General features: G+C 51.6%; 1 protein-coding gene across 1 annotated transcript; it reads left to right on the top strand.

Annotated features, from left to right (window-relative positions):
* Positions 1–7090: 7090 nt before the first annotated feature.
* Positions 7091–9648, top strand: LOC119317344 (FT-interacting protein 3-like). Its single transcript, XM_037591780.1, has one exon. It carries the CDS (start codon positions 7132–7134, stop codon positions 9463–9465), a length of 2334 nt encoding a protein of 777 aa, XP_037447677.1. The 5' UTR covers positions 7091–7131; the 3' UTR covers positions 9466–9648.
* Positions 9649–10099: the final 451 nt, after the last annotated feature.

Consider the following 10099-nt stretch of genomic DNA (forward strand, 5'->3'; position numbering starts at 1 on the left):
AATGATGAGGTGGAGGAGAGAGAACTCATAAAAAAAAGTTTGTCTTCTCTTATTTAAGATAAGACAAAAGATGATCTCTTAGCATAATTTGTCTCACCATGTTTTAAGGAATTGCTAGTTATTGAAGATAAGGCTAAGATATAACCCATTGTAGATATACTTTTTTATCATCTCTAAAGTACATGCAAGATTTAAGATAAAACGGTTCTATCAACCATTGTACATGCCCTTACTGCGGGTTGATGGCGGTGGACGTGAAGCCGAAAACTCGACGCTACAGTTAGGAAAATCTCATCATTATCCTTTTTTTCGGGAAGTCTCGTCATTATCCGTACTGCAGTGCTCTGTTCAAAGGAAAAATCCGTACTGCGATGTTCTTGGGCTTGTTCTTCTACAAAAAGTGTTCTTGAGCTTCTAGGTCGGGGCGGGAGGTCCTATACGCCGCTCATCGCATCCGATAGCGGGGCGACGCACAGAGGGGCCAATCAGCACAATAGCGGTTCGGCTGCTGTAGCGTCCGATTTTTTTTTTAATTTCCCCAAAAAAGAAAAGAATGTAAACGTGAAGTTTTTTTTCAAAAAAGGGGTTTTTTCAGGTAAAAGGAACTTTTTTTTAACTTATGAATAGTTTGAAAAAGTGAACATTTTCTGAAAATGCGTTTTTGTATTGTCAACATGATTTATTTTTAAGAAAATACGAAACCTTATACTATAATGTTTCAAACTTCTTTCCGAGGATAGTCTATGATGAAACCTCATCCGAAACAAGTATCTAAGCTCGAAAACCCTCTCTCATGTTCATTGGAAAACAGAGGATTCACGTTTTTGAGTTGGTCGTTGCAAAGAACTATTTCTTTGTCAAAAAAGGCTTTCGCCCCGCTTTATATTATAAAGCAACTGCCCAAGCCAAACATCCAACAAGGTTCAAACACACACACACACACAAAGGTCTAGCACACAAGATAGTCAAAGGGTTAATGCTGAGGGCACAGCTCAACAAGCCTTGAAAAAACAGAAAAGCCGGCACACGCGGGGTGCAGCGGAGCATCTAGTCGGGCTCCGGGGGCGGCGGTGGGAGCGGGGGCGCCAAGAGGAAGGCCATCGATCGAAGGTCGGCGAGGAGAGTGTTGATGACGTCCCGATCCTGGGGGCGGCTAAGCGGCCGCCAAAACTGCAAGTATCCACACATTTTAAAGATTGCATCAGTAGCACGTCGAAGAGGCACTAGTAGAAAAAGGACCTAATGTGAGACACATTAGTTCCGGTTTGATTTTGATTCGGTACTAATGGTACCATTAATGCCGGTTCGAACGGCTATGCATTAATGCCGGTTCATGTTGAACCTTTAGTACCGGTTCATGCCACGAACCGGTACTAAAGGGATGGTGGCAGGCTGGCGTCAGGCCGGGGCCCCACGATCACCTTTAGTACCAGTTCGTGGCATAAACCGGTACTAAAGGGCTATCCTTTAGTACCGGTTCGTGCCACGAACCGGGACTAAAGGGGTCTGACCTATAGTCTCGGTTGGAGACACAAACCGGGATTACAGGGCAATTTTCAAACTCTACCCCCTGGTATCGCCATTTCAGTTTTGAAAAAAATCAAAAGAAAATGATAAAAACTTCAAAAAATAAAATCCTTCGAGAGGTAGTTATATTACTACATCTACTAGTTAGGAAAATTTGAAAACTTAAATTTTGACATGTTTTGCAAAAAGTGTAGGGAAAATATAAAAACGGCTATAACTTTTGCATACGATGTCGGAAAAAAACGTATAATATATAAAAAATTCAGCACGAAAATCCGCTTCGATTTTGACGGCCTACGGCATGTTTGCAATTTTTTAGAATCCTCAAATTCCAAAAGGAAAAAAAGATATGCTCAAATTTCAGTTTTTTTAATTTTGGTTAAATCTGGTCAAACTACTTATTCAAGAAGTATTAATGTTACTACATAATTAGTCAAGAATATTAGTGTTACTAAATAATTATTTCAATTCTTTGAATTTTGGTCAAATCTGGTCAAACTATGGTCAAACTTATTCAAGAAATATTAGTGTTACTAAATAATTACTGTTTTTTGGAATAATAGTTTCAAACTTAAACGGTGAAACGTGTGACCTAATGCTCAAGCTAAACTGTTGAGGGTTAATAGGATTGACAGCTTACATTTGTCAGAAAAACAACAAGTGTAGACTTTGAAAGTAGGGGGAATAGAACTCCGAAGTTAAGCGTGCTCAGGCTGGGGAAGTGAGAGGATGGGTGACCGGTCGGGAAGTTAGACGATTTAGAATGAGTGATCCACACTTTGAGCAGTTAAGAGGGGTGATTGGAGACTAAATCATCAAAAAATTCAAAAATTCAAAAATTGAAAAAAATCAATTTTTTTTCAAAAATTTCAAAAAAAATTCAAAAAAAACCCTTTAGTAACCGGTAATAAAGGTCCCCCAGACCACGACGCGAGCTCAGCCACGTGGTGGGCCTTTAGTGTTGAAAATATGCCCTAGAGGCAATAATAAAATGATTATTATTATATTTCCTTGTTCATGATAATTGTCTATTGTTCATGCTATAATTGTGTTATCCGGAAATCATAATACACGTGTGAATACATAGACCATAACATGTCCCTAGTAAGCCTCTAGTTAACTAGCTCGTTGATCAATAGATAGTCACGGTTTCCTGACTATGGACATTGGATGTCATTGATAACGGGATCACGTCATTAGGAGAATGATGTGATGGACAAGACCCAATCCTAAGCATAGCACAAGATCGTGTAGTTCGTTTGCTAGAGCTTTTCCAATGTCAAGTATCATTTCCTTAGACCATGAGATCGTGCAACTCCCGGATGCCGTAGGAGTGCTTTGGGTGTACCAAACGTCACAACGTAACTGGGTGACTGTAAAGGTATACTACAGGTATCCCCGAAAGTATCTGTTGGGTTGACACGGATCGAGATTGGAATTTGTCACTCCGTATGACGGAGAGGTATCTCTGGGCCCACTCGGTAATGCATCATCATAATGAGCTCAATGTGACCAAGTGTTTGGTCACAGGATGATGCATTACAGTATGAGTAAAGTGACTTGCCGGTAACGAGATTGAACGAGGTATTGGGATACCGACGATCGAATCTCTGGCAAGTAACGTACCGATTGACAAAGGGAATTGAATACGGGATTGATTGAATCCTCGACATCGTGGTTCATCCGATGAGATCATCGTGGAACATGTGGGAGCCAATATGGGTATCCAGATCCCGCTGTTGGTTATTGACCGGAGAGTCGTCTCGGTCATGCCTGCATGTCTCCCGAACCCGTAGGGTCTACACACTTAAGGTTCGGTGACGCTAGGGTTGTAGAGATATTAGTATGCGGTAATCCGAAAGTTGTTCGGAGTCCCGGATGAGATCCCGGACGTCATGAGGAGTTTCGGAGGTGAAGATTTATATATAGGAAGTCCAGTTTTGGCCATCGGGAAAGTTTCGGGGGTAATCGGTATTGTACCGGGACCACCGGAAGTGTCCCAGGGGTCCACCGGGTGGGGCCGCCTATCCCGGAGGGCCCCATGGGCTGAAGTGAGAGTGGAACCAGCCCCAAGTGGGCTGGTGCGCCCCCCATGGGCCTTCCCCTGCGCCTAGGGTTGGAAACCCTAGGGGTGGGGGCGCCCCACTTGGCTTGGGGGAAAGCCACCCCCCTTGGCCGCCGCCCCCCTTGGAGATCCAATCTCCTAGGGTCGGCGCCCCCTAGGGGCCCTATATATAGTGGGGGGAGGGAGGGCAGCCGCACCAAGTCCCTGGCCCCTCCCTCTCCCCTCGTAACACCTCTCTCTCTCGTTGGAGCTTGGCGAAGCCCTGTCGAGATCACTGTTGCTTCCACCACCACGCCGTCGTGCTGCTGGATCTCCATCAACCTCTCCTTCTCCTTGCTGGATCAAGAAGGAGGAGACGTCTTCCCAACCGTACGTGTGTTGAACGCGGAGGTGCCGTCGGTTCGGCGCTAGGTCATCGGTGATTTGGATCACGACGAGTACGACTCCATCAACCCCATTCTCTTGAACGCTTCCGCTCGCGATCTACAAGGGTATGTAGATGCACTCCCCTCTCCCTCGTTGCTAGATGAATCCATAGATTGATCTTGGTTATGCGTAGAAAATTTTAAAATTCTGCTACGTTCCCCAACATTTAGTAGCGGTTCGTGTCGAACCGGTACTAAAGGGGGGGCCTTTAGTGCCCACACTTTAGTGCCGGTTACCGAACCGGCACTAAAGGCCCTTACAAACCGGTTTTAAAGCTCCGTTTTCTACTAGTGAGGCACCTTCTGGATGACAAGCTTGTTGCAGACGGTCCAAAGCGTCCATGCAAGGACCCCAACGCAACGCCATCTGATATGGCGGTAGCGAGGGGGGGAGGCGAGGATCTCCGCAAGCAGGTCAGGGAAGTTGGTGTTGCACCAATGGCCCCCAACCGTCTCGCGGAAACTGGACCACAGGAACTGGGCCGTGTAGCACGAGAAGAAGATGTGGTTAGCATCCTCCACTGTGTCGCACAGGGGGCACATCCCATCCCAGGACCATTGCGCTTAAGGACCTCCACGCCGGACGGGAGGCGGCCACGGATTCATTGCCATAGGAAGATCCTGATTTTCAGGGGCAAGCGGATATCCCAAATCAGGCTAAAGGGCTCAGGGGCCGTCGGGGGGGGGGGCGATGGCCGCATAGAGGGATTTGGTGGAGAAGCATCCGGATGGTTCCAGACGCCAAGAGATGGCGTTCGGGGAGTCGGCGACGTTCATTGGGAGGAGGGCGATGTCCTGGAGGAGGACATCCCACGCGGCCACTTCCGGCGGGCCAAAGGGGCGGCGAAAAGCGAGGCGCCCCAAGCCAATAAGGGCCGTCTCGACAGAGACCCGAGGGTCAACTGCAATGGCGAAGAGCTCCGGAAAACGCGCAGCCAGGGGGATGTCGCCAATCCACCTATCAAACCAGAACAGGGTCGAGGACCCAGTACCAACCGAGATGGATGAACCAATGCGAAGCACATGTAGCAGCTGGATGACAGCCTGCCAAAACTAGGAGCCACCGAAGCGCTGGCAGAATGCGAGTGGCTGTCCTCGAAGGTACTTGTTTCGGATGATGGTGAGCCAAAGGCCTCCGTCGTCATTGGCTATGCGCCAGAGCCAACGGGTCAGGAGGGCAATGTTCATGCGCCGGGAGGACAAGATCCCCAGACCGCCCTGGTCCTTGGGTTTGCACATATCAGGCCAGCTCACTATATGGTACTTCTGCTTATCCCCTTCCACAGCCCAGAAGAATCTGGATTGATACTTGGTGACTTCCTGATGAAGCGTCTCGTGGAGGCTATAGAAGCTCATGAGGAACCATAGAAGGCTGGCAAGTGAGGAGTTGATGAGGATCACGCGAGCAGCCTTCGACAACCAACGGCCCTTCTAGTGCTCAACACGATGTTGCATACGGGTCACCATGGGCGAAGGTCCGCCACGGTGAGGCGCGAATCACTAATGGGGATCCCCAGGTAGGTCGTGGGGCGGTTAGCACTATTTCTTTCATTCAAGTCTTTCTTCATTAAGGACGGTTTTGAGATTCGGTTCTGCGAGGATGAGAGACCAGGCAATGCTACTCTTCGAGAACAATACACAACCTTATACTATACTGTTAGTAAACAAGAGTTATACAATTGCACAAGTGATGATCTTATCCCTCTAATGTGTCATTCTGGCGAGATTTGATTGGACCATGTTTTCCGACATGGAATGTCCTACTGGGGCGGTTAGCACTTGTCCACTTATCGCACTTTTGTCTTTTAACATGCATGCATTCATGTAACTAGAGGGAGGGAGAGGGCACGTGAGAGAATGCGAGATGTCATTCGATTCTAACACTAAAAATTAACGTTCATCTGTTAGTCACTCCATAAATAAAATTTTAAAATAGAGTTTGTGATGGATCTAATTATAAAAATTTGGTATAGATATCAATACTCCTTTAAAATTGATCAAACCTGCATAAATTTGACCTCTGAAAAAACTTCACCTTGTATTTTGAAACAGATGGAGTAATATATAGTGTAAGTCAGTTGCCTGGCTGCGTACTTTAAAAAAAAAGACATTTCATTGAATTGATTTATCAAGGTGATACAACCGCATCTAAAGAATGCCCGGCCTTTGCATAACATGATGCACACATTCAACAAGTCCAAACGAGCAAAAAATAAAAAAAGTTTTACAGCAAAAATAAATCAACCCAGCCTAGGGTGGAGCAGATCTTATACGGGGATTACACCGCCATCCATGGAGGGAGAAAACCTCCCTGGCCGTACGCTCCAGCCATATAGACGCCATCATAAAAATGTCTCTATCCTTCGACTTCTGCAGGATAGACCAAGTACGGAGCCATCACATATGTGCATGAATAACCTGCACAGGAGAAAAACCACGTTTATTATTAAAACCACATCATTCCTGGTAAGCCACAATGCCCACCATAAGACAGCCACCCCCATAAAAATAATGTACAGAAAACTGTTTGTCAATACCCCGCAACCAATTGCTAACATATTAAGTGCACTATGTGGAGGGTATAGATTTGAAACTACTTAAACTATGACCCATACTGCATGAGCAAATTTAGACTCAAAAAACAAGTATTTAATAGATTCATCATGTTGGCAAAAAATACATGCCTGACTGCGTATAACGCAGGTTCATAACGAATCTCCCCTGGCCAAGGCTTGAGATACCCAAACTTCCAAGCATTACGCGCCAACGTGGTTGTTAATCTTGTTGATCTGCCAGGCACACGCGATGTTCGTTAGTACTCTGCTGAAGTCATGTACCAACATGGTAATGCGGCGGCTACTTCCTTCTCTTCTGAACAACTAAACTCAGTAGATCGCCCAACGTCCCACAGCAAACCAAACACACCAACCGTGTCGATCACCAACCCAAAAGGCCATGCATGCACTACCCGACGTCACGGCCGCCGTTTGGTGGCCAGATCGCAGAACGCACATAATTAAGAGCGCGCGGCCTCCTCACTGAGAGATCAGCACCTCCATCAGCATCGCTCATCCGATCCCCGGCCGCACGAGGTAGCGCGCGCTCTCACTGGCCATGGCCGGCGTCTTGCCGAGGTTCGGCCCCTTCGGCCCGCTGCCGGCCTACGATGAGTTCGGGATCAAGGAGACGAGGCCCCGCCTCCCCGGCGGGCGCACCGGCGGCTACGACCTGGTGGAGAGGATGGAGTACCTCTACGTGCGCGTCGTCAAGGCGCGGGAGCTCAAGTGGGGCGGCGGCGAGTTCGACCCGCTGGCGGAGGTGAAGCTCGGGAGCTACTCCTGCGCCACGCGCCACATCGAGAAGACCGCCGGCCCCGAGTGGAACGACGTGTTCGCCTTCTCCCGGGAGCGCCTGCAGGCGTCCTTCCTGGAGGTGTTCGTCCGCGGCCGGGGCTTCGCCAAGGACGAGTACGTCGGGCGCGCGCGCTTCGACCTGGGCGACGTGCCGGTGCGCGTGCCCCCCGACAGCGCGCTCGCGCCCATGTGGCACCACGTCTTCGACGGCAACGGGGAGCGCTGCGGGGAGGTGATGGTGGCCCTGTGGATCGGCACGCAGGCCGACGAGTGCTTCCCGCTGGCCGTGCACGCGGACGCCGCCTTCGCCGTGGACGCCAAGCTCGCCGCGCACATCCGGTGCAAGCAGTACACGGTGCCGCGGCTGTGGTACGTGCGCGTCAACGTCATCGAGGCCCGCGACGTGGCCTTCGCGGACAAGGCCCGCGTCGGCGAGCTCTTCGTGCGCTCGCGCCTCTCCGCGCAGGTGCTCCGGACCAAGACGTGCGTGTCCCGCCTGCCGTCCTACGGCTGGAACGAGGACCACCTGTTCGTCGCCGCCGAGCCGTTCGAGGACCACCTCATCATCTCCGTCGAGGACCGCGTCAAGGTCGACAAGGAGGAGGTCATTGGCCACGTCCACATCCCCTTCAGCGACTTCGAACGCCGGTGGGACACACGCCCGATTCGCCCGAGGTGGTACAACTTGGTGCAACCAGAAGGAGCCACGAAAATCGACAAGTTCTCCTGCAAGGTCTGCGTCCGGCTCTGCCTGGAAGGCGGGTACAGGGTCCTGTCGGAGCCCATCCACTACCTGAGCGACGTCCGGCCGGCGGCCAGGGAGCTGTGGCACGGGCGGCCTCCCATTGGCCTCGTGGAGCTCGGCATCCACCACGCCTTCGGCCTTAGCGCTCTGCGTGCGCGCAACGGGCGAGGCTCCTGCGACGCCTACTGCGTGGCCAAGTACGGCAGCAAGTGGTTCCGCACGCAGACGGTGATCGACAGCCTCGCGCCGCGGTTCCACCAGCAGTGCTTCTGGGAGGTGCACGACCACTGCACCGTGCTCACCGTCGCCGTCTTCCACAACTGCCAGATCGGCGAGAAGGGCGGCCTCGCCACCGGCGACCCCGTCAAGGACGTCCTCCTCGGCAAGGTGCGCATCCGGCTCTCCACGCTCGAGACCGGCCGCATCCACACGCACGCGTACCCGCTCATATCCCTCCACGCCGGCGGCATCAAGAAGATGGGGGAGCTCCACCTCGCCGTGCGCTTCTCGAGCACGTCCACGCTGGGCCTGCTCCAGACCTACTCGCAGCCGCACCTGCCGCCGATGCACTACCACTGCCCGCTGTCCGTGGTGCAGCAGGAGAGGCTGCGGCGGGAGGCGGTGGCGGTCATCGCGCACCGGCTGGGCCGGATGGACCTGCCGCTGCGGCGGGAGTGCGTGGAGCACCTCTGCGAGGCGCACGGGCACCGGTGGAGCATGCGGCGCAGCAAGGCCCACTTCTTCCGCATCGTGTCCGCGCTCGCGCCGCTGTTCGCCGCGATCAAGTGGTTCGTCGACGTCTGCCACTGGAGGAACCCGGTGACGACGGTGGCCGTGCACATCATCTACGCCATGCTCGTGTGCTGCCCCAACCTCATCCTGCCCACCTTCTTCCTCTACAAGTTCTGCCTGGGCCTGTGGAACTACCGGCGCCGGCCGAGGCACCCGTGGCACGTGGACACCAAGGTGTCGCACGCCGTGACGGCGCACCTGGACGAGCTCGACGAGGAGTTCGACGAGTTCCCGACGGCGCGGCCCCACGAGGTGGTGCGCATGCGGTACGACAGGCTGAGGAGCCTCGGGGGCCGGATACAGGAGATGGTCGGCGACGTGGCGTCGCACGTCGAGCGCGCGCGGTGCGTGATGACGTGGAGGGACCCCCGCGCCACGGCCATGTACCTGCTGGTCTGCTTGTGCCTTGCCGTGGTCACGTTCGTCGCGCCGTTCCAGGCGGTGGCGCTGCTGTCCGGGTTCTACCTGATGCGCCACCCGAGCCTCCGGCAGAGGCTACCCGACGTGCCGGCCAACTTCTTCCGGCGCCTGCCCTGCAAGGTGGATTGCCTGCTTTGAGCACATTTTGGTTTGCTCCTCCTGTACTGCTGTTACTTTTTGATGTACTCAAAAAATTGTAGTATTCCCTTCCGTTATTATTACTCCTGGTCTATAAGACTTCTGGGAGCAGCCAATGTGCCGTATCTACACCCTCCAAAATTGTTTTAGAGCATCGTTCATAATTAAGCCTAATTCGAGAGAGATTGTCCATATTTTTTTAAAGTTGTGCGCAAACTCGAGTCGACCTACCTATGTAAGTTTAGTTTTTTCTTCTTCTTTAATTTGCACATACGGCCTCCAAAATTGTTTTAGAGCGTAGTTCATAATTAAGCCTATTTCGAGAGGGATCGCCCATAATTCTTTTTAAAGTTGTGCGCAAACTCGGGTCGACCCACCATGCATGATATGCATGCTTGTGCGTATTCTAGAAAACAAATTGCACCAACTCAATGTTCATACTTCTATCCGAAAGCATTGAAACACTAAAAGTGAATTGAGTTGAACCATTTCGCTAGTGTGTTCGTCCCCTATGAGCGACATGGGCAGAGCCTCCAGCCGTGCCACCAGCATTGTTGGCCTCCCCTCCATTGCCATTAGAGGACGCCGTCAGGCGAAGCCCATGCGGCTGATGGTGGCAGCAGGGGTTCTCCTC

The sequence above is a fragment of the Triticum dicoccoides genome, chromosome 6A (assembly GCF_002162155.2).
Source record: "Triticum dicoccoides isolate Atlit2015 ecotype Zavitan chromosome 6A, WEW_v2.0, whole genome shotgun sequence".
Lineage (NCBI taxonomy): Eukaryota > Viridiplantae > Streptophyta > Magnoliopsida > Poales > Poaceae > Triticum > Triticum dicoccoides.

Bases quoted from the DNA above. Each gene is read 5' to 3' on its own strand.
- LOC119317344 (XM_037591780.1), top strand. From the start codon at position 7,132: ATGGCCGGCGTCTTGCCGAGGTTCGGCCCCTTCGGCCCGCTGCCGGCC.